Below are 22,570 nucleotides of genomic sequence, written 5' to 3' on the forward strand. Positions count from 1 at the left end.
ACAGTCTGCACCTCTGTGGTGCCATTCTCTCTGTGGCTGCGGGGAAGCTAGTTTGCAAGCTGATGCCTCCTCCTCCAGGGAGGCTTCCCAGATGTGACCTGCCCACGGGGCCAAGAGGACATGCTGTGGGTGGGGTCGTGGTAGGAAGCCCGGACCCATGAGGGCACTTCAGCCTCCTTCTTGGGGACAGGGTCTGCCATAGTGCCAGCCGTGAGGAGCGGGAGCTGGGCCCACCTGGCCAGGGCTGTCCTCAGTTCTCACCTTGCCAAGTGGGGTCAACATCCCTTTTCACAGCTGGGGAGCTGGAGACTGGGCCTGGGGTCTGGCTTGGGAGGAGGGTCAGAGAGGCAGAGTTACAGCTCCTCCCCAGGGGCCGGCAGCTGCCCCTCCTGAGGCGGCCTGGGCCCTCCCCACCCCCGGGGGGGCAACAGCCCACCTTCCGCACCCCTGAGGCCTCCCTGGTCACCCCAAGGGCGGCAACAGGCTGCCCACCTCCTGTCCCCTGCTCGGAACCCTCGGTATCCCTGGGCCCACAGCTTAGCCTCTGCACTCAATCTTGCCTGGACCCCCCGCGGCCCCCCGCCCCTGAGTCCTGCTCCAGGTCTTGCCCCCCAGTGCTGGGGGCACAGCCGTGGGGAGAGTCAGGAAGAGCTGGCACCCTGCACCCCAGCAGAGGGGGCACCCCGAGGCCCCCAGTGGCGGCTGGTGTTGCCAGCTGGGCCTCAGCTGTGGACAGCAGGCCCTGGAGGTGCCCGTGGGGTGGGCGGGGCCGGAGGGAGGGTGGCAGGAGGGGCTCTGCCTGCGGTCACGAGGAGTTGGCACCCCCAGCTTATCGCTCTCCGGTTCCTCCGGCCGCCGTAGGGGCTGCTTATCCCCGGGTAGGCCGGGGCACCCCATCTGCCTCCCTCCCCACTGCCCTGTCTCTCTGAGATCCCGGAGGCCCCCAGGCCTGCCTTGGCGACCCCCAGGCTGACCCCTCCCGGGTTCCCGCGTCCCCCCTCCGGGGGCCTCTGGACGCCTGCCCCTTTGCCTTGTAGTCCTTCCGCCTTCCACCCGCCAGCTCCCCACCACGTCTGCCCCTTCCTCGCAGCCCAGCTGGGCCTCCTTCCCAAATGCTGGTCTGACACCACCTGTGCCGCTGTGGGCTCACCTGACTCTCCCCAGGGGACAAGGGCATCGCCCCCCAGGCACAACCCCCACCCCCCTGCCCCAGCCTGGCCACTCAGCTCTCCCGTCCCCCCCCATCTCTGCTTTTCCCTCAGCCTCCGAGGCCCGCTCTCAGACCCCTGCTCTCATCCTCCAGACCCAAGCGCAAGGCCACCTGCTGAGCGTCCCTGAGCAGGGCTCGGGGCTGGCTCTGTGGGGTGCCTCCCAGGTCTAAGGCGCAGCACAGACACACCAGGAAGGTGCTGCTGGGGGTGGGGGGTGGGCCAGGAGGGGCTGGACCCGCACCAGGGTGGTCAGGAGGGTGGGGGCCCGGTGACCCGCCGCTCCATGCCAGCCCCCACCGGGGCAGTCGCCCTCACCGTGTGCCACCACCTGCTCGGGGCTCCCGCGTGCTCCGGGCTCAGCCCTCATGCTGCCGTGGCACCCTGGGCCCCCGCGGACCCTCCCTGAGCTACACCCAGGGAGCGGCTCCCCTCGGGTCATGGGGCGCAGGTGCTGCCCAGCCTCCCGCCCCGTCCCGAGCCCCCCGGCTGGCCCCGCCCCTCCTCTGGACCATCTGGCTGGGGGCGCGTGCAGCCCCCCAGCCTGGAAGCGGGCTGAGTGGCCTCCGAGTCCTTCCACCTCTGTCACTTGCACACATGGGCTCTGCGGTCACTTGAGGCACCAGTTGCTCTGCGGCATCCACCTGGGCGAACGAAAGCCCGGGGAAGGGGGTCACTTGACGGGACCGGACGCCTTGGTGGTCACAGGCACACAGGCTGACCATCCCAGCTCCCCAGGATTCCCACCCGTGGTGTCCAGGGGACAGTGGTCAGGCGGGTACTTTGCGGGTCTCTAGAAGGAAAGGCCCCCCACGTCAGCCTGGCCCAGCCTGGCCATTGTCCCTTGAGCCCCGGGCCCCAGGCCCCCAGCTAAGCCCCTGGGCCTTCCCAGGACTCTGAGCTGAGCTTTAGGGCCCAGAGATGGGCGGAAGGTGGGGGGCAGACAGGAGCTGCCTGCAGGGGGCAGAGCTGAGACAGGACCGAGGCTTGACTGCCTTCTGGAGCCGCCAGGCAGGCCGGGGAGACCAGAGCAGGCCTGGCATCGCCGGAGCCTTGGTGGAGACCAGGGGGCTTCGGAGGAAGGGGAGGAGGGGCCCCCAAGGTGGTGGACGTGGCCAGCGGGGGCAGCTGCTGGACTTGGGGACCCCCGCTGAGAACGGGGCCTGTACATGCTCATGCGCCTGGAGGGGCGAGGCTGCTTAGTGGAGCGTGACCGGGCTGGGGAGCGGAGCCCCGTTCCGCGGCCCCTGGGGCTGAGCCCTGGGCGCGCCCGGAGCCAGAGCAGACGCAGGAAGGAGATAATTGCGTTTGTGCAGGAACACCAAATCCCTCGCAGCTGCGCGCGGGCCGAGCCAGGGCCACGGGCGGCCGCGCCAGCATCCTGACAGCTCCGCCTGGCGTGCCAAGGGGTCTGGGCCGCCGGCCGGGGGCGCCTTCCCAGGCCAGAGGCCCCCACCCCACCCCAGGAGAGCCGCCCCCCTCTCAGTTCCCAGAATGCGGCCCAGCTGCGGAACAGCGAGGGGGTGAGGTCATGGGAGGGGCCCGGGCCCCATGACTCACATCCTGGGGTGGAGGGAGGGGGGCCGGAGGGAAGGGGCCCGCGCCACGGGTCAGGGCCCGGGGCAGCGCGGCCTCTCCCCCAGCAGGGGCTGTGGGGAGCCCCCGAGCCCCCTACCCTGCGTCCCCCGGTCTGTCTCTGCCCGAGGGCTGGGGAGTCACGTGCGGACCGCCGGGAGCAGGGCTGACCTTCGGAGGGGCCTCTTCTCAGGAGCGCAGTTCTCAGAAAACATGCCTTGGCCTCGGGCCAGGGCCGTTGTCAGGACGATGGCGGGAACAGTAAACATGCTCTGGGGCACCCTGGCTGGGCTGGGGGGCCCGGCCTGCCACCTGGCTCTCACCTGGTTCTTGGGCCTGGGTCTTGTGGCACGTGGACCCCGGCGTGGGGTGCTGGGACCCACGTGGGCCCGAGGGTCCGGCTTAGGAGGAGGTGCGTGCACCCACTGTGTGCCTTCCTGCCGTGTGTGCACGTGTGTGTGTGTGGCAGACAGGCCCATCGTGCTGGCGGGCCTGGGACCAGGATGGGGCACGGGCGGCGTGGGGCCTGGTGGCCAGGACACATGGCCCGGCTGTGGGTGAGCAGTCTGCGTGGCCTCTGCACTTAGCTGTGCCGGCGAAGGGTTCCTGAGGCTCGGGGAGGGGGCTGGAGTTACAGCCTGAGAGAGGCCCCACCTGGGTGCATTCAGCCCCCCACCGGGGCCCACGCACACACATTCAGCCCCACACGAACACACCATGGGTGCGTGTGCGCAGCAGCCAGGGGGCCCATGGCTGGTCTCACCCCTCCGAGGAGCACCCCAGCCCCAGCGCCTCCAGGAGGGGTCTATGGACACCTCTCCATCCCACGGCCGGGCCCGGCCCCGCTCGCCTCCCACCCTCAGCCTGGGGACTGTGGGTGCTCACGGGAGGGAGGACCCCTGGACCCCGGCCCCTCATCCTCAGGATCACCCAGGCTCTTCCCCCTGACAGGACGTGGCCCCCAGCCCCCGCCGAGGGCCTGGGGCGGGAGGCTGGCTCCGCTGGCCGTGTGATGGGGCCAGGTGTGGGGGATTAGGGGCTCCCTGGAGCTCAGGGGGGGAGTCGAAGGCACTTCGAGGCGCGGGGGTAGGCGGGCGGGGGGCGCTGAGGTCTGAGCGGGAGGCTGGTTTGCACGGCTGGGGTCCCCTGCGGCTGCCGCGGGGGGGAGTGGGCCTGGAGCTGGGGCTGTGGAGGGGCCTGGCTTTTGTCTAGGAAGCTCCGGGGAGACCTAGGAGAGATTAGATCATGTGTTGGCAGGCCTGCCGAGACCACAGAGCCGGCCCACCCTGGCCAGGGGACGGGGCCCTGAAGGAGCGGGCTGTGGGGTCAGGCGGGGGACACAGCAGGGAGGCGCTGAGACCCTGGCTTGGGAGACCCAGGACCCTCCTCTCGGGTTCTGGGGGAGCCAGGGCCGGCAGGCTGGGTGCCTTCTAGGTGCCAGCAACTCGAGAGCTGCTGGGCCAGGGCCGGGGTGGCCAGGCCCCAGGCCCCCAGTCTCAGGCCTCCTTGTGTAGCCTGGGTGAGGGACCCTGGGAACACGGGCTCAGCAGGCCTGCGGGAGGAAGCTCTCCGGGGCCTGGCTCCGCGTGGGCCTCAGTTTCTCATGGACAGCGCGGTCTGGAGTGAGCCTGCACCGGGGCCTGAGGTAGAGGGTGGCCCTGAGTGGGCTGAGGGGTTCAGGCCCCAGCTGAGGGCAGCCCCTCCCAGATCCTTTAATAGGGCCTCCCTCTCCCGATGCCTTTTACTCATGGTTGGGGGGGGGCAGGAATGATCGCCCCCTGCCCAAGAGGGTCTCCTGAGGGGCTGGGCTGCCTCTGACCTGACCCGCCCAGGCTACCAGTGCCTGACTGACCGAGGCTATGGCCACTTGACTCAGGGAGAAGGAGGGACACCAGCTGTCCAGCGGCCACAGCCAGCTCTTTGCACCTCGGCTGGAGGTGAGGTGCCACCAGGCCCTGCCTGGAGCCAGAGCTGCACTGGCCAGTGTCCGGCTGTGATGAGGGCCAGGGAGCCATGCTGCTGGCAGGGGCGGAGGGCCTGTCCCCGTCCCTGGGGCTCCCCAGGCCCATCTGACTGTAGACCCCTCATCACCAGGAGGCACGTGGACGTCCAGAGGCCAGCTCCACTAGCCGAAGGCACCTTCCTGACCCTCTCTCGTGGTCTCCGCTTTAGAAATGGGGAAACTGAGGCCTCGAGGGTCCCCAGCGGGCCTGCTTGGGTGGGAGGCGGGGGCCCCCAGTTGACCCCTTCTCGTGCCCCCAGGCTCGCCGCTCAGTGGAGTGTGGAGGATGAGGAGGAGGCCGCCTGTGAGCAGCACCGGCGCGACACGGAGCGGCAGCTTCGGGCTCAAGACGAAGACGAAGGAAGCCCGTCCCCAGAGCAGTCGGAGCAGGAGAAGCTGTGAGCCGCCCCCCACCAGCTCACCCGTCCTGCCCTGCTGGGCAGAGGGGGCTTCTGGGCATCAGGACCCCCCCAGGGCTGGAGACCCCAGAGCAGAGGGGACAAGGAGGCAGGGGGAGGGCTGCCCCGGAACCTGGGCACGGTGGGGATGTCCTCGGGGTGAGGGTCACTGCAGTGCCGGGGGCCAGGGAGCACTGCTGCACGTGGGCCGCTGCCCCCTCCCCACCAGCCTCCCGGGGCCCTGACTCAGCCCCCGTCCCCCTGCGTGGTCCCCCTGCTTGGACCGATTCTGAGCGCAGCTGTGGGGCCCTGGGCCCCGAGCCCCCTGCCCCACTCCTCGCAGCCAGTGACTCACAGAGGCCACGTCCAAGTTGGCGGCCGAGGCCGGCTCGTCCCCTCCCGGGGCCCGGGAGGCCGCTGTGGCTGGGCTGGGCTGTTTTTCCAATAATGTCCCCCCCTCCTCCTGGCCCTGTTTCGTTCCATTTTCTCTGAGTCAGCAGCTATGGGTGGGGTGGTGTGTTGTAGCGGTCAAGGCCCTTCGAGCCAGGTCCCGTCCTAGCAGGCAGAGACCACCGTGGCCGGGGACTCCAGCCTGAAGCAGGGAACAGGGTGCGGGGCTCACCCCGCTGCCCAGGGAAGCAGCCTGGTGCCAGACCCTGCTGGCTCAGCTGAGGGAGCAGAGGGGGGCTCCTCACCCATACTTGGAGACCCCAGGCTGAGGGGGGAGGCCCGGCCCAGCACTCGGGGAGCCCCAGACTGATGGGGGAGGCCGGCCCAACACTCGGGGAGCCCCAGACTGATGGGAGAGGCCCGGCTCAGCACTCGGGGAGCCCCAGACTAATGGGGGAGGCTCAGCCCAGCACTCGGGGAGCCCCAGACTGATGGGGGAGGCTCAGCCCAGCACTCGGGGAGCCCCAGACTGGTGGGGGAGGCCGGCCCAGCACTCGGGGAGCCCCAGACTGATGGGGGAGGCCGGCCCAGCACTCGGGGAGCCCCAGACTGATGGGGGAGGCTCAGCCCAGCACTCGGGGAGCCCCAGACTGATGGGGGAGGCCGGCCCAGCACTCGGGGAGCCCCAGACTGATGGGGGAGGCTCAGCCCAGCACTCGGGGAGCCCCACACTGGTGGGGGAGGCTGGCCCAGCACTCGGGGAGCCCCAGACTGATGGGGGAGGCTCAGCCCAGCACTCGGGGAGCCCCAGACTGGTGGGGGAGGCCCAGCCCAACACTCGGGGAGCCCCAGACTGATGGGGGAGGCTCAGCCCAGCACTCGGGGAGCCCCAGACTGGTGGGGGAGGCTGGCCCAGCACTCGGGGAGCCCCAGACTGATGGGGGAGGCTCAGCCCAGCACTCGGGGAGCCCCAGACTGGTGGGGGAGGCCCGGCCCAGCACTCGGGGAGCCCCAGACTGATGGGGGAGGCCAGCCCAACACTCGGGGAGCCCCAGACTGATGGGGGAGGCCCAGCCCAGCACTCGGGGAGCCCCAGACTGGTGGGGGAGGCTGGCCCAGCACTCGGGGAGCCCCAGACTGATGGGGGAGGCTCAGCCCAGCACTCGGGGAGCCCCAGACTGGTGGGGGAGGCCCGGCCCAGCAGTGGAGTGCTGCGTCTGTGCAGACGGGGTCTCCCACGCTTGGCGCCCAGGGTCTGAGAGCCCCCGGCCCACTTTCAGCCCGGCCCTGAGATCCTGCTTGCTCTTCCAGCCTCAGCCCGCAGCCCTCGGAGGCTCCTGAGCTGGACGAGGATGAGGGCTTTGGCGACTGGTCCCAGAAGCCAGAGCAGCAACGGCAGCAGCACTGGGGGGCTGGGGAGGCCCCGGATGCCGGGGACCCCTCTCGGGGCGAGAGTCTGGAGGGGACGCAGGAGGACGACAGGCAAGTGGGGGTCACAGCCTGGGGGCGGCGGGCTCCCTCCAGCCCCCTTACCTGCGTCTGGCCTGTGCCCTCTGCACCCCTCCCCAGCAGCCCCCCAAAACGCCCCTGCGGCTGTGGGGGCAGGAGGAGGAAGAGAGCGAGACGGGGGCGGCGGGTGGGGCTCACTCCGGGCTCCCAGGGCCCCGGCCCGTCCAGACCAGCTGCGGCCCGATCAGCACGTGTGCAGCCCGCTGACGTCAGGGAGGCCCCGCGCCCCCGGGCCCCTTCCTCCCTGGGGGCGGCGCGCTCTGTTCCCACGGAGGGGAGCAGGTATTTCCAGATGTTCGAGGCGGCCTGGGGGACAAGCTTTCCAGATGCACAGAGCTGAACCGGGGCCGGCGGGGGAAGGGGGCCTCGCCCCCACCCGCCTCAGGGGGCTCTGAGCCGGGCTCCAGGCCCTTGGCCGTGGCCAGGGCCCAGATGGGCTTGGAAGCTCCATGCTTGGGGCCCTGGCCCCCTCCCCGGGCCATCTCCGGTCCCCCCCACCCCGAGGTCCCTAAGAGCCCGAGCTCTCACTAAGACCGCCCCCCGCCATCACTCAGTCACCCCTTGTGCTCCTGCAAGCGGCCCCCACACCCAGAGCTGGCTGCCTGGCGGGGCCCTGGTCCTGCTGTGGCCCTCTGGCCAGGACCACCCTCCAGGCCTCGGTTCCCCTCATCTCTGCGAGTTGGGGAGCACCCTGCATTTCTGAGCTGGGGTCGGGGGCAGCAGGGAGGCCCACCTCCACTGCTCTTGGAGTGGTCGCCAGCTCCCTTTGTCCCTGGCTGCCTGGCCACCAGCAGGGGGCACTATGGCTCTTCTGTGGACCCTCCTGGGCGCCAGGCCTCCCTGCCCCCCGCACCTGCCTGGCCGCCCGCAGCCGGGGCTGAATGGGCCTCTGTGAGCCTGCTGCTGGCTCCGACCCCGGCGCACCTTGGGTGGTGGGTCTGGGTCTTGGCTGGCACGAACACCAAGGGGCCTGAAATCATGGAAAATGCGAGAATTTCCCATCTTCTTCTCCAGGTTCAGTCCCGCTCAAATGCAGACCCGCATGGGCTGCCAGCGGCTGGCCTCCCCTGCCCCCAGCCAGCCGTGTCCGGCCCGCTCCTCTGGGCTGTGGTCCCAGCTGTGACCCCAGTTCTTTCCTCGTCTACCACTGCACCAGCCCCCAAACCCCCCTCAGACCCCTCCTCAGGCCCACTGGACGCCCAGGCCTGTCGCCCCCACACAGAGCAGGCAGGAGCAGGGACCCCGCCTAGGCCGACCAGGCGGACGCTGACAAGCAGGACACAGGCCCGGCCTGGGGCCTGGGAGTAGCCTCAGTGAGCCAGTGGCCCTCTGTCCATGGGGCAGTGGTCACTGGTCACCACGGGGCAGGCGCTGAGGTCCTTGGCCTCACTTCCCAAAGACACCAGGGTCTTGGGATTCCTTGGCACTCGGCTGGTCTGAGGGTCCCGACTTACAGACGGGGAAACCAAGGCTCGGACCTGGGGAGGCCCTCAAAACAAACCATCGGATGACATCTGACTGATCGGATTGCCTCCCCCACAACCACAGGCCCCGCCAGTGCACCTCTGGGAGCCAGGGTGGTGACAAGCTGAGTCCAGCTGAGGTCTGTCTGGAGGAGCTGCATCTGAGCCCTGACTCAGAGCCCCGGGAGGGGCTGGCACCAGAGGCTTCAGAGCCCAGCGGGCCCCAGGAGCCCATGCAGGGCAGCCCAGGGCTGGCGGAGACCAAGGAGGCAGAGGCACAGGTGTGGGGGCTCCCACAGGTCTGGGTGGCACTCTGGCCCCGGGCTGATTCTTTCTCTGCTGTCCGCATGCCCTGTGGGCCTCACGGGACGGCCCAGAGGGAGCCATCACCCCGCCTGCAGACAACAGCCCCTGCAGCCCTAGAAGGCGGTGGGGCTGGGGACCGTGGGATGGAGCAGCACCTTCCTGGACTCACCAGCTCCTGTGGCAGAGAACTCAGAACCAGAGCATGTCAGGGCGGGAGAGGACCTTAGGAGGCCCAGGGAGGGGCAGTGTCCGCCGGGGCCCTGGGGGGGCAGGAGCGGGGGCGAGGGGGCGGTGGTCCAGCCCTAACTCCGGACGTTCTGCTCCCAGCACCAGAGCTGCCGGCAGCCCAGGACACCCAGCCCCCTGGTCTTGGAGGGGACCGAAGTGGGCTCGCCTCCCCTGAGCCCCAGTACCAAAGTAGGTTAAGCACCAATGCCTTGCCTTCTGTCCTGCACAGGCTGCTGAATCCCTGCCATGCGGTGTTTGGCAGGGCCTGTGATGGGCATAAGCTGGGCCGTGGGACTGGGAGGGGGGCGCGGCACGCAGGGGGAGCAGCTGCGGGGCGGGGGCTCTGGGCCCCGCTCCGGCTTCAGAGGCTCCATCTCCGCCTGCCCTCCACAGCTCAGTGACAGGACCGAGTCCCTGAACCGCTCCATTAAGAAGAGGTATGTCTGGCTGCTTCCTAGGCAGGACCCAGTGTTCTCCAGGGGAAGAAGGACCCAGGGTTCTTCAAGGGGAGGCAGGACCTAGGGTTCTCCAGGGGAGCAGGGCCCAGGGTTCTCCAGGGGAGCAGGGCCCAGGGTTCTCCAGGGGAAGAAGGACCCAGTGTTCTCCAAGGGGAGGCAGGCTCCAGGGTTCTCCAAGGGGAGGCAGGACCCAGGGTTCTCCAGGGGAGCAGGACCCAGGGTTCTCCAGGGGAAGCAGGACCCAGGGTTCTCCAGGAGAGGCAGGACCTAGGGTTCTCCAGGGGAGCAGGACCCAGGGTTCTCCAAGGGGAGGCAGGACCCAGGGTTCTCCAGGGGAGCAGGGCCCAGGGTTCTCCAGGGGAGCAGGACCCAGTGTTCTCCAGGGGAGGCAGGACCCAGGGTTCTCCAGGGGCACAGGACCCAGAGTTCTCCAGGGGAAGGCAGGACCCAGGGTTCTCCAGGGGAAGCCAGGCCCCAGAGTTCTCCAGGGGCACAGGACCCAGTGTTCTCCAGGGGAAGCAGGCCCCAGAGTTCTCCAAGGGAAGGCAGGACCCAGGGTTCTCCAAGGGGAGGCAGGCCCCAGGGTTCTCCAGGGGAAGCAGGCCCCAGGGTTCTCTCCAGAGGAAGCAGAACCCAGGGTTCTCTCAAAGGGAAGGCAGGCCCCAGGGTTCTCCAAGGGAAGCAGGACCCAGTGTTCTCCAAGGGGAGGCAGAACCCAGGGTTCTCCAGGGGAAGCAGGACCCAGGGTTCTCCAGGGGAAGCCAGGCCCCAGGGTCCTCCAGGGGAGCAGGACCCAGGGTTCTCCAAGGGGAGGCAGGACCTAAGGTTCTCCAGGGGGAGCAGGACCCAGGGTTCTCCAGGGGAAGCAGGCCCCAGGGTCCTCCAGGGGAGCAGGACCCAGGGTTCTCCAGGCCCCAGGCCTCCAGGCCCCAGAGTTCTCAAGGGAAGGCAGGACCCAGGGTTCTCCAGGGGAAGCAGGCCCCAGGGTCCTCCAGGGGAGCAGGACCCAGGGTTCTCCAGGGGAAGGCTGAAGAGGGGGTCCATGAGGTGGAGATCTGGGGCCTGAGAGAGCTGTGGCGGCTGCTCAGGGTGAGGCCCAGAAGCTGAGTGAGGGCTCCTGGGCAAGACCCTTCTCTCCTCCAGTAACAGCGTGAGGAAGTCCCAGCCGGCCCTGCCCATCTCCAAGATTGATGAGCGGCTGGAGCAGTACACCCAGGCCGTCGAGGTGGGTACAGGCGCCCGCACTTTCTGCTGAGCCCTTGCTCCATCCAGCCAGAGTCCCTCCACTGATCCTACAGCCCCCAGCCAAATAACACCCTTTTATTCAACTAACCATCTTTCATCCGACCAACACTACTCCACCCTTCCACATGCTTCCATCTAGCCCTTTATCCATCCAACCAAGGTTCCTCCATTGATCCTACCCCCACCCCCACCACCCCCATCCAACTAACACGCTGTTTATTCAACTCTCTCTTCCATCCAATCTACACCACTCCTTGCAATCAACACCCCTTTATCCAACCAATGACCCTCCAGCCAACCAATGCCACTGTGTCCAGCCAACATCCTTCCATCCAACCAACACTTTTCCATTCAAGCGATGGCCCTCCATGTTCCTCTATCCAACCAACACCTCTCCATGTAACCAATGTCCCTCCTCTAATTCCACACCCCTCTATCCAACTAACACCCTTCCATACAATCTGCTCCCCTCCATCCAACCAATCCCCCTGCATTCAGCCACTGTCTTTCCACCCAATTTCTTTGTTCAATGGACGTTCTTCTATGCAACCAACGCCACTCACCCCGACCCACACACCTCCATACAACCTGTATACCCTTTCACCCAACTAACTCCCATCCACCCAACCATCACTCCATCCACCAAGGCCCTTCCGTTCAAGCCCTGCTCCTCCAACCCCATGCCCGAGCAGAGCGAGGATGGTCCTGTCTCCTCTGCAGATCGCAGGCAGGACCCCCAAGCTCACCCGCCAGCCCTCCATCGAGCTGCCCAGCATGGCTGTGGCGAGCACTAAGAGCCGCTGGGAGACGGGAGAGGTGCAGGCTCAGTCGGCCGCCAAGTCCGCCCCCTGCAAGGTAGGCGTCCATCCTGGGGCGGAGCCGGGCCCCCTCGGCACAGCAAGCGCGGGCCGTCCGGGCTGAAGAGCGGGCTGCAGGGCCCGTGGTGGCCGGCCTGGTCCCTGGGGAGGGCTGGGGGCGCGGCTTCCGGGCCTCCTCCGTGGGCGCTCCCCGCAAGGGGGCACGTGGGCCGGCCCTGCGGCCCTGGACCTGCGAGGCCGGCGGGTGACGTGCCCGGGGCTCCCAGCTCCCCCAGCGGGGGCCCGCAGCGACGCGGCTTCCTTCTGCCCCAAGGATATTGTGGCCGGAGACATGAGCAAGCGGGATCTCTGGGAGCAGAAAGGAGGCCCCAAGACTTCGTCTACGGTCAAGGTGCGTCGGAAGGCGGCAGACGCAGGGGGCGAGTCCAGTGGGTGGGCTGGGAGAGCGGCTGTCTCCCTCCACGGCTCTCACCTTGGCCCCGGGCCTTCTTCCTGGCAGAGCACCCCGTCTGGGAAGAGGTACAAGTTTGTGGCCGCCGGACACGGGAAGTACGAGAAGGTGCTTGTGGACGAGGGCTCGGCGCCCTAGGCCTCTCTGTCTGGTGAGTCCGCAGCAGCGGCCCGCGTGTGATGTGTTGTGCCTGAAATTTGCCACCCGGGCGCCTGGTGGCAGAAGCCAGGAGGAGGCTCCTGAGGGCAGAGCGCCCGGCTCAGAGCCGGCCGGAGCCTGCCCCTCTGGTCCCCCTGCCCACCCCCGTCCTGGGGTCCTGCCCCGCTCCCCCTGACAAAGCTCTGACTCCCTTCTGGGAGGAGCCATGATGCCCTGTCTGCACCGCTTGGGCAGGCGAGGCCTTCCAGGGCACTGCAGGGCGAGCGTGGCCGGAAGGGGAGTCCTGGAGGCTCGGTTCCCGCCCATCAGTGGGCTCAGGGTCTCGGAGGGGCCAGAACCTTGGGCGCTCCCTGTTATCTCAGTGGGAGCTGCTCCTGTGGCTACCGCCCGCCCCATCGCCTGGTGGAGGCAGAAAGACAACCGCAGCGTGGTCATGCACACTTTTATTAGTGGCCTGGGTCCCAGGATCCATGTACAGCTCCCGTCACGTCCCCCTGCCAACCACCTCCTTCCCTGCCGAGTCCTGCCCACAGCACCTCCGTGTTTCTCCCCCACTGCTGGTCAGAGCCCCAGTGGTCCTGAGTCAGACCCCCTCTGAGGGCACAGTGCGGGCCCCACGGCTGTATGAGGCCCTGGGCCCCCTTCCCCACCTGTCCAGGCCACGGCTGGTCCTCGCTGCTGGGCCAGGCTGCTCTCCCCCAGTCTCCTCATCCAGCCTCGAGGCTGAGACCCACCTCCTGTCTCATCAGCAAATCCCCCCTGAACTCGGCCCTCAGTCTGGGGGAGCAGAAGCCACAGCACAGGGCGGCAGTGAGGGGCCGGCTCCCCCCCCGGGCCTCGACCTGCTCCCAGCGCTGGCCAGGGCCCTGTCCTCGGGCGGCACAGCCGCCAGGGCAGCCCACGGAGGCGACCCCGCCCAAGCCCAAGCCCCCAGCCACTACCCACCCCCACGGAGATGCAAGTCTCCCCCACTTTCTAGGCAGAAGGGAGCGGCCCCAGAGTCCTTGTCCCGGCACGTGTCAGGACTCACCACCCGGAGCTCCCGGGGTTAAACCCAGCCCAGCTCCCTGGAGCCGGGCAGACCCTCCTGAGCAGCCACGGCCCCTCCAGGCTCTGCTGGTGACCGCCCCCTGCAGCCCCTGCCCCAAGCCCTGTGCAGACGCCCAGGCTGGCCCTGCCCTGCGAGGTTACTCAGACAACCCTGACCTCGAGGTCGCCTCCTGAACTGTCTGCCTCCCCAGAAGTTCACCCCCAAAGCCCCCACACTCTACCACAAAGCAGACCTCTCTCTGCTCCTCTGCACCATCCAAACCCGCCTCCTGCTTAACCCCCTTCTCCCGCTGTGGTCCTTCCTGCTCCCGTCCGCCCCACCGCCCCTCCGGACCCCCAGGCCGCCGGGTTCTTCTCTTGAACAGCTTCAGTTTCCCAGCTGGACACTCAGCCCCTCTTGTCCACCCCACAGCCCTGGGGTCACCCAGCTGTTCAGTGGAGCCTCCAGCCAGCCGCCGTCCGGTTGAAGTTCTTGGGCTGGGGGTTCAGGACCAGGACTGGGGAGGTCACAGGATGGGGTCGGGCAGCCACCTCCTGCAGCTTCCGGGCGTTGAAGCGAGGCCGGTAAAGGAAGGGCAGGCGCCTGAGACCGGCCAGGGTGCACACCCCAGCTCCAGGCCCCGCCTGGCCACTGCGGGACTCGGCCACGGACACGCGGTAGAGCACCGCGTCCCACATCTTGGAGGCCCGGGAGGCGGGGGGCCGGGGCTCCAGGCTGGCAAGGGTGGTCTCGCCCTGGTCCACCTGCCCCGGGCTGGGCTCCGGCCCTGGGAACTTGGGCTCCTCCGGCTCCTCCAGTAGCTGCTTCTTGAGGCGCATCCAGCCGCTGAGCTGGGGCCTGGCTGCGGCTCTGGGGGCCGGGCAGGGGTGGGGGCCTGCCAGCGGGGCGGGGGGCGAGGCCCCGCGGGAGCTGGAGACTCTCTCAGCCTCAGTGGCAGGGCCAGCTGTGGGGGGCTCCTCCAGGCGCCCAGGTTTGGGGGTCCCAGAGCCTGGCCTGAAAGGCGAGGGTCCCGGCGAGCGGTAGGTGGGGGTGATGGGCACCACCACCCGGGTGCCAGCCTCCCTGGGCACCGAGGCCTGCAGGCCAGAGGGAGGCCTGGGCACTGGGGATGCCGCAGGCCAGGGACTGGCCACCTGTGTCCCAGTGGGCAATGGGCGGATGTGGGCCACGGGGATCAGGGGCTGAGCCCCGGGAGGGCAGGGGGCCATGTGCTGATCCTGGGGGGCTGCCGGGGGGGGCTCGGGGGTCCCGCCCTGCGGGGATGGCGCCAGTCGGACACGCACTTGGCTGACGTGGCTGCCCCTCACTGCAGGGGCCACTACCTGGGTGAAGCCGCTGGGGCACCGCGCGGGTTCCGGGGCCAGGGCTGTGAGCTGGGGGCCCATGGCCCTGAAGTGGGAAGCCAGGCTCCTGCGCTGGGCGAGGCTGAAGGAGAACGTGGACCTCTGTGTGGGGGAGGCTACGTGGTGGATGACAGGGGTCGGGGGGCAGCGGGGTGTGGCGGCCACAGCCACTGGGGCCTCGGCAGGGTGTGGGGCCTCAGCCGGATGGTGGGCGTCAGTGGGGTGCGGGGTGTCAGAGGGACGCATGGCCTCTGCTGGACGCGGGACCTCCACCGGATGCGGGGCCTCCAGGGGACGCAGGGCTTCGGCCAGACGTGGGGCCTCTGTGGGATGCAGGGCGTTGGCTGGGCGTGGGGCCTCCCTGGGATGCAGGGCCTCGGTGGGGCGTGGGGCCTCGGTGGGGTGCGGGAGCTCAGCTGGACGCGGGGCCTCCATGGGACGTGGGCTCGGGGCCTCCTGGTCACGGCTGGCCTCGCTCACGGGGGACAGGGAGGTGCGGAAAGCCCCGGGCGGAGCGGGGGGCCCACCCCCGCCCATCCTCTTCCGGGCCGCCTTCCTCAGGAGCTTCTGCAGGCGCAGGTTGTCCTTTCCCGGCTTGGGCAGCAGAGGTGGTGGTGGTCCAGGGGGCCCCGGGCGGCACGGCCCAGCCGTCCCAGGGGCCACGGAGGCAGCTGAGATGAACATCACTGCTCCCTGGGGCGGGAAGGAGGTGGCGGTGATCCCAGCCCTCTGCCCGCAGGTCCCGCCCCTGAGGGGGGCACACGGCCCCCTCGTCTGCAGGGGGCCCCCAGGTGCACTCTAGGCGGCATGTGTGCAGCATCCATCAAGGGGGCGGCCCCAACATCACCCCCAGACTAGAAGTGAGCCCACCGCGGCCCAAGGTGCCTGGTGGGCACGCAGAGGGGCCGGGCCGGGAGACCCACGGGCGGGCGCTAAGCTGGGGCACGTGCTGGGCCGGCCGCCCGCAGAGGCAGGAGGGGCGGCCGCCCACAACCGTGAGAGCCGCCTCGCCGTCGCCGGGCTGACCACAGGCGCGTCCGCTGCGAGCCGCGGCGAGGTGGCGGCCAGCGGCCGGGAGGCAGGGGCAGCGTCCCGAGCGGTCGGCTGGGCGGAGGCGGGAGCTGCTCCCGCCGAGCTCCGGCTAAACGGGATGTTCCCGCAGGCCTCCCGGCGGGCTGGTCCCGGCCAAGCCACCCGCCCTGCTTTGTGGGCGCCACGTGCTCACAGGGACGTTGACGGATGGCGCCCGGGCAGAGCGGGGGCCACTGGCTGGGAAGGGGGAGGCCAGGGCTGCGGCCGCGGAGCCTCTCTGTCAGGCAGGAGCTGGGGGGCCCGGGAAGGGGTCTGCTCCTGGCTGCTGCCTGCAACTGGAGGACTAGGACCTCCTAGGGAAGAGCGGGGTGCCCAGGCCGAGTCCTTCCACCCTGCACCCTGAGCAGGGTCCAGGCGGCAGCGTCGGGAGCCAGCCTCCAAGTTGGAAGGGGACCAGGGAGGCTGCTCCTGGCAGCCGGAGGGGTTGGAAGAGCGGCCCCCAGAGAGAGGCTGCAGGCCGCAGCGGGCAGGGTGGTGGGCCCTCCTGGGCTGCGCCTGACGCCGCCCCCCCCCCACCTCCCCATGTGTGTTTCAGCTTTCCCAGGAGCAGGGCACAGGCAGCAGCAGGTCCTGCTTCCCCGTCCGCACGCCCAGGGGAGAACCCGGCCAGATCCGCCCCCCCCGCCCCCCGAACCCGACCTTGCCGAAGAAGCTGCTTCTCACGCCTGCCTTCGCCCCGAAACCCTGGCAGCTCTTGCTGCGGGGCCCTCCGACCTCGCCCTCCAACATGGCACTCACTGCCCCCCACAGTTCCAGGAGGAGAGGAACTCTGGCTGTTGGTTGGTGAAGGGACGCCCTCCAGGGAAGCCGCAAGCTCCCAGGGAAGGCGCCGTCAGTGCTGGGAGCGGCCACGTGCCGGGGTCTCCAGGTCAAGAGCCACAACCCCTGCCCTGCCTGCATTGCCCCCCGCCCCCCACTGGCAGCCCCTCCACCCTGTCCAGTAAAGCTTCCATGTATCTCCACGTGCTGGCTCTCTGGGCTCACTGACGGGGGCGGGGAGGGAGCATGGCTGTCTGGAAGGGCCATCCACCTTGCCCAGTGGTGGGGTTCAAGCCTCTTGTCTTCCTTCAGACTTGGTCCCTGTCCTGTCCAGTAGCCTTCTGCGCGTGGGGCTTTGGGGTCTGAGGGGTGTGGCGGCCAAAGTCAGGGTGCAGCTGACAGTGGGCTCAGTCCTCCTCCGGCGCATCTGTGGCGCTTGCCCCCAGAGTCTGCAGCCCCCGAGACCGGGCACATGCCACTGCGCCCCTAGGCTCGGCCTCCTCTGAGGACGAGACGTTCCTTAGGGTTATCCCCATCCCGGTACCCAGGAGATTTGGTGGATAGGTGGATGATGGATGGTGGATGATGGACGGATGGAGGGTTAAGACGCATGGACAGATGGAGGGATGGATAGATAGGTGGAGGGAGCGATGGAGGGAGGGATGGATGGAAGGAGGGTTAAGGTTGACAGACGGATGGATGGGGAGGGAAGGAGAGGTAGGTGAGTGGATGAATGGATGGATGGAGGGTCAAGGTTGATGGACAGATGGAGGGATGGATGGATGGATGGATGGATGCATGGGGAGGGAGGGAGAGGTCAGTGGGTGGATGAATGGATGGATGGAGGGTCAAGGTTGACGGACAGATAGATAGAAGGAGGAGGGGATGGGTAGCAGATGGACTGGTGTGGAAACAAGAGAGGTGGGGCCTCCTTGGGTGATGGATGGCCGGATAAAGAGCAGGTGGAGGGCGGGCCTATAGAAGGATGAGAGGTAGATGGCAAAAACACCACTGTGCAGAGTAGACGGCAGAAGAGACAAGGCAGTCAGACCATGCCTGCTTCAGGGGCACCGGCGGGGAGGACAGGCGGGCGGGTAGACGGATGGGCAGGCGATGGGAGGCGGGAGTGAAGGAGGGAGGGGAGCAGAAGGCGACTGTGGCGTGAGCCGGCACCGAGTGCATGGATGGGCGGGGGTGGGGTGCAGGCTGGGGCTGTCCTTCCGGGCCCGTGCCCGCCCCCCGGCCTGCATGCGGGCCCACTGTGGGGCCCTGCTGCCCTCCGTGTCAGGGGAGCCCCTTTGAAGAGCAGGCCCCCTGGCCCTCTGGCGTCCCAGGCCTGGGTCTGCTCAGAGCCCGTTTTCTGAGGTCTCCTGAAGGGGAGCACAGATACGGGCGGGCCAGGAGGGCTAGAACCTGGGCACGTCACATGGCCTGTCGCCCATGGCCCCTCCGAGAGGGCGTCCAGGGCTGTGCCCACCAGCTGGGGGGGCATCTCCCAGGGAAGGAGGGCTTCTCGTCCACCCGGCTGGATGGGACGTTACGAGGGCCACAGGCAGAGGTGGCCCCCTTGGTCACTGGTCAGCGAGTGGGGCCCCGAGGGCCAAGGGGTGGGCAGGGCGGGGCAGGAGAAGCAGCCGGCCACTCAGCCCACACTCAGCCCAGCCCCTCTCAGGGTCCTGGCCTCAGGGGCAGGAATCCAGGGCTTGTCTCCTCTGCTGTGGCAGCATTGTCAGGGCCTGCCCACCGCAGCGGTCAAGAGGCTCAGAGGGGCCACCACCCGGTGTCCGGCCTCTGCCCTCCATCTTGACTGCCTCAGTGGCCCCCCAGGCAGCCCCCTGCTCCCCAGCTCTGAGCACGGAGTGCCAGCCCCACACAGCGCAAACCAGCGACCCACTACAGAGCCCTCAGAAGCGCTTGGGGTATGTGGAGGTGGCCGCCCAGGCTGGGAAGGGCTCACCCCGAAGTGCTGTGTCAGCGGCTTCTATCTGGGGCCTGGCAGGGCCTGAGCCCATGGGCTGGGCTGACTGGGAGCTCAGACTGGCACTGGAGTGGGCACCCAGGTCAGCTCAGGGCTACCAGGCGAGGTTCAAGGTCTCTGGGCCCCACCATCCCCAACCATGCACATGGGGGGCCCTTGCCCTCCCCCACACAGCTGGGGGCCAACCCTGCAGGAACCTGAGGGGGAACAGGCCCCCCACAGCCTCCTCCCTGCTCCGTGGCTCAGCTCAGCTTTGCTTGCTTGAGAAGCCCACCCCAGCCCACCCTACTCTGTCCCTGGGCCAAGGCCCTGCCCCGTCAGCCCTCAAACTCTTCCTGGGGTTCAGTCAATCCCTTGCTGCAGCCCTGGGCTGGGCCGCCCAGTCCGTGCCTCCAGCCCAGGTCCCCAGGCCCAGGGGGAGCCCAGCCCTGCCCCCTCCTCCTGGCCTGGCACATGGGGTGTGGGTTACCTGTTGCAGGCCCTGGGCAGCCGGCGGCCGTACAGCAGCACCCGCTCGACGCCGTCCTGCAGTACCCCCGGCCTGGCGCCCCAAGAGGGAGGTCGCCGATACCCAAAATAAAACCTGCCGTGTCCCTCTGACCTCAGCGCCCGCTCTCTGGCGCTGCCTGCTCATGGGCGCGCTCCTGCCAAGGCCAAGGCCGCTGAGCGGGCAGCCACCCTCCTCTGCTGGCCGAGCAGGGTCACTGCAGGGCTGATGAGTGCCCACCTGCGGGTAAAGACGCCCCAGGCCTGGGCGAGGTGTGGCCAGCTGCTCCGGGCACCAGCGGCCGGTGGGGCCAGACGCACACGAGCCCCTACTGTGCTCACCCCAGCGTCTCCCTGCATCTGTGTCCAGGGGGATGGGGTCACTGTCAGCAGAGCATGGGGTGCCCGCCTGAGAAGGGCTAGCAGCCCCCACCATGGGGAGCAGATGGGGCAGGGGGCCCCCAAGAGCAGCCCAGGGCTCTCATTCAGATGTGTCTTTACGGCTGGGCCTGCTGGACATAGAGTTGGTCAGCATTATTATCCCAGGGTCAGCGCTGTGTGTGGCCTGTCCCAGGATCCGGGCTGGAGGAGGGGTTCAGAGTCCCTGCGAGGGAGGCAGGACAACCCGGCGCCTCTGGCTTCGGGGGCTCCCCACCCCCAGAGGCTCTTGGGGGGCGGACAGGATGGGGGCTCCATCCACCCCCTGGCTGAGGATGGCGGGCCCACCCTGCCTGTCTCGAGCCCCACGGCCTTATCTCCGGCTTGCAGAAATTGGATGAGGTGCTGAGGGAAACCTTCCAGAAGGCTTGGGGGACCGGAGCAGGGCGCAGAGCCAGGGGGCTCCAGGGCTGGGGTGTGAGGGCGGCCGTCCTGACACCCCTGGCCCTCAGCCTCCGGAGGACAGGACCCTCATCTGAGTCTGCTGGGGACCACCCCCCGGCCTGGCCCCTGGCCCACCAGCCTCGGCTCTGGGTCAGGCCAGCATCCTCGGAGCAACCACGGCCCCACCGAGCCTCTTGGATCTTTCAGGCCCCTCTCCCCTGCTCTGCATCTCGGCTCCCCTACCCAAGGGGCAGACCCAGAGGAGCATGTGGCCTTACTGGCCCACGAGGGACCGTAGGAGGCTGTGGGCACGACGTCTGCCGACTGGACGGTGCCGCCTGGAGTCGTGAGGAGAGAAACAGCGGGCTCCACGGGCGAGTGGTGGAGCCCGCCATGGGCAGCATGCGGAGCCCAGCCTGTGGGCAGGAGACCCGCAAGATCTGGACCCCGAGGTGGGAGCTCCTGGGCCGACTGCAGAGATGTGGCCCCTGGCACCGGGAGGTGCCAGACCCTGTGCGTCAGACGCGGGCAAGCATCTCGCTCGCCTGCTGATGCTGTGTGTCCTCAGCGCGTCACCCAGGGGACCTGGTCTGGCCACTAAATGGGCTCCAACCCACTGGGGGCCTGGCCGAGGACTCAGGCCCTCCATTCCACGAGGGTGCGGAGACCTCAGGCCGGCCCCTCCGACGAGGAGGCTGGGTGGGCCCGGGGCCTGGCTGGACAGACAGCAGACCCCCTTCCTGAGAGGACCCCCTCTCTGGGCAACTCCTTGGAGGGAGGGGCAGCTGCCTGGGAAGTCAGGGCCCCAGCCCTGGGGACTCCAATCCAGCCAGGCCCAAGGAGAGTCCTTGGCTGCCTCCTCAGAGCCACCCAACACCTTCTTCACCCTCCTCAGCCCATCAAGAATGTGCCCGCTGTCGGGGGAGTAAAAATAGAAGCTGACACTTGGCGGGGGAGGAGGGCGCCCCTGACTCTTCGGATGCAGCCCCCTCCTTGGGCCTCCTCTGCTATTCCCATACTTGGTCGGGGGCCTTGGGGCACGGCCCTGTCCGCCCGCACGCGCCCGGCCACCGAGCCCGGCCAATGGGCTGCCAGGCAAGATCGAATGTCACTATAACTCGAGGGCGCGCGGCCGGCGGGCAGTGCCTGAGCCGGTCCTGTCCACAGCGAGCTCCTGCCCGTCTCTCCAGACCCAGCCGCAGGTCAGTAGAACCACGGGCAGCCCCGGGCCTGGGCCGGCCTGCTGTGTGCTGGCGGCCTGGGGTCCCCGGACACGGACACCACGCCTTCCAGCCTCTCCACTCTAAGCACAGCATCTCAGAGACACCAGGAAGCCACCCCGGGGTCTCGAGGGTCTGGGATGTGGGCACTGTGGGGTCACATTCACTGAACACTGGATGTAGAAGAAGCTGTTTTATACCCAAGCACAGGATCTGGGGAGGGCCAAGAGGGAGGAAGAAGGGGGACCCCTGGAAGGCCCAGGGGGCAGTCCCCAGGCAGACAGCTAGAGAGAGCTGAGGATGTGGGTTGAAGAGGCAAAAAAGGGGCTTTGTCCAGGCTTCAAGGCCACCCGCTGCGCTGGGACCACTGCTGCCCAGTTGGCCTTGGCCAGCGTTTCCTCGGGGGCTCAGGCTCTCGGCCCAGCGGCCACTGCCCCCGACGCCGCCATCCGTAAAGACGAAGACGAGGGTGGGGCTTGTGTGATGCCCTGCAGAGCAGGTCTGTGCAAGTGGGCGGCCAGGACCCCTGCAGCCCGGGAGTCAGTGTCCAGTGGCCAAGGCCAGGAGTGGACAGGACGGGAGGAGCAGGGCAGCCGGCAGAGGGAGGAGCGGGCAGCCGGCATCTGTTCCGCCCGCCCACCTCGGCCTGGGCAGAGAAGCACGTGCTCCCAGGAGCCCCGGCCCGAGCTCCCCAGCCCCGGCGCCCCCACCGCCTTTCCTGTGCCCCCTGGGGCTGGGGCCCAGCCATCCTCCTGACGTCATGGGACGGGGCGCCCTCGCTAGGCAGCAACCTTTCTGGTGCCCTCGACCATTCTGGGAGGAGACGGCTGGGGAGCCACAGCCACACGGGACGGCGGGGGCCCGGGGGTCATGGAAGAGGGTCAGGGTCCCACGGCGAGCGAGCGGCAGGGCCTCCTGGCTCCCCGCCCACCCCCACCCCCCTTGTCACTTGGGAAGGAAGGAAGGAGGAGGGGTCCCCGAGGAGCAGTGACCTCAGAGGCTGTTTGCACAATGGCCCCTCTGAGGGCAGGACATGAAATGGACAGCTGGTTTCCTTCTCAGCTGTCGAAATGCCACCCTGCCCCCAAGCACACCCCACCCCGGGCCCCTCCCCAGCGGCAGGGGATGGGGGGTACGGAGGAGCTGCGGTGTCACCCCCAGGGCTTCACTGGGCAGAGCAGCAGGGGCCCCGAGGGCCCTCAGTTTCCCTGTTTGGAGGGTGGGCACCCTGCCTGGGGTGCAGGACGGAGTCCTCCGGCCCAGAAGACAAGAGGGCGCAGGGCCTGCAGGGGAGCTGACTGAGGGGTGGGCGGGCCAAGACCTGAGCCGGTGGATGTTCGCAGCCCCCCTCCCAACATCTTGGGTTTCTGGGCAGAGGTGTCTTGGCTAATCTGGGTGCCTATTTCTGGACGCCTCAGCTGCCACTGACTCCTTAAAAATAACCCACCCTGGACGCCAGCCATGACCACCCCTCTCAAGGCGGTGACAGGTGTCAGGCGCTGCCAGGGGGAGAGGTGGGCACAGCCAGGGCATGACGGCAGCCTGGGTGGGGCGGGGGCCCGGCACCCAGGGACAGGGCTCATGGAGGGCCGTGGGAGCAGTGTGCTGG

At 68.6% G+C, this 22,570-nt stretch overlaps 2 protein-coding genes across 9 annotated transcripts in view; one reads left to right on the forward strand and one right to left on the reverse strand.

Moving 5' to 3' along the window:
* Nucleotides 1-16,658, forward strand: part of LSP1 (lymphocyte specific protein 1) — a 37,061-nt gene extending 20,403 nt beyond the window's left edge. For 5 of the 8 annotated variants that reach the window (XM_070359321.1, XM_070359322.1, XM_070359320.1 and 2 more), the window contains exons 2-11: nt 5,046-5,183; nt 6,885-7,055; nt 8,631-8,826; nt 9,179-9,268; nt 9,473-9,516; nt 10,681-10,762; nt 11,503-11,637; nt 11,914-11,991; nt 12,100-12,202; nt 16,232-16,658. In XM_070359321.1, the coding sequence (XP_070215422.1) occupies nt 5,046-5,183; nt 6,885-7,055; nt 8,631-8,826; nt 9,179-9,268; nt 9,473-9,516; nt 10,681-10,762; nt 11,503-11,637; nt 11,914-11,991; nt 12,100-12,189 (1,024 nt within the window). In that variant the 3' untranslated portion in view covers nt 12,190-12,202; nt 16,232-16,658. Of the gene's footprint in view, nt 1-2,350; nt 2,732-2,842; nt 3,341-5,045; nt 5,184-6,884; nt 7,056-8,630; nt 8,827-9,178; nt 9,269-9,472; nt 9,517-10,680; nt 10,763-11,502; nt 11,638-11,913; nt 11,992-12,099; nt 12,203-16,231 lie in introns of those variants that run through there. The other 3 variants (XM_070359323.1, XM_070359317.1, XM_070359318.1) reach the window with 3 other exon arrangements.
* Nucleotides 12,626-19,060, reverse strand: PRR33 (proline rich 33). Its single transcript, XM_070359316.1, has 2 exons — nt 18,903-19,060; nt 12,626-15,297 (listed from the first exon to the last, which is right to left on the reverse strand). Exon 2 carries the CDS (start codon nt 15,286-15,288, stop codon nt 13,693-13,695), a length of 1,596 nt encoding a protein of 531 aa, XP_070215417.1. The 5' UTR covers nt 15,289-15,297; nt 18,903-19,060; the 3' UTR covers nt 12,626-13,692.
* Between the last annotated feature and the right edge of the window lie 3,510 nt (nt 19,061-22,570).

Source organism: Bos mutus, chromosome 22 (assembly GCF_027580195.1).
Source record: "Bos mutus isolate GX-2022 chromosome 22, NWIPB_WYAK_1.1, whole genome shotgun sequence".
NCBI classification, from domain to species: Eukaryota; Metazoa; Chordata; class Mammalia; order Artiodactyla; family Bovidae; genus Bos; species Bos mutus.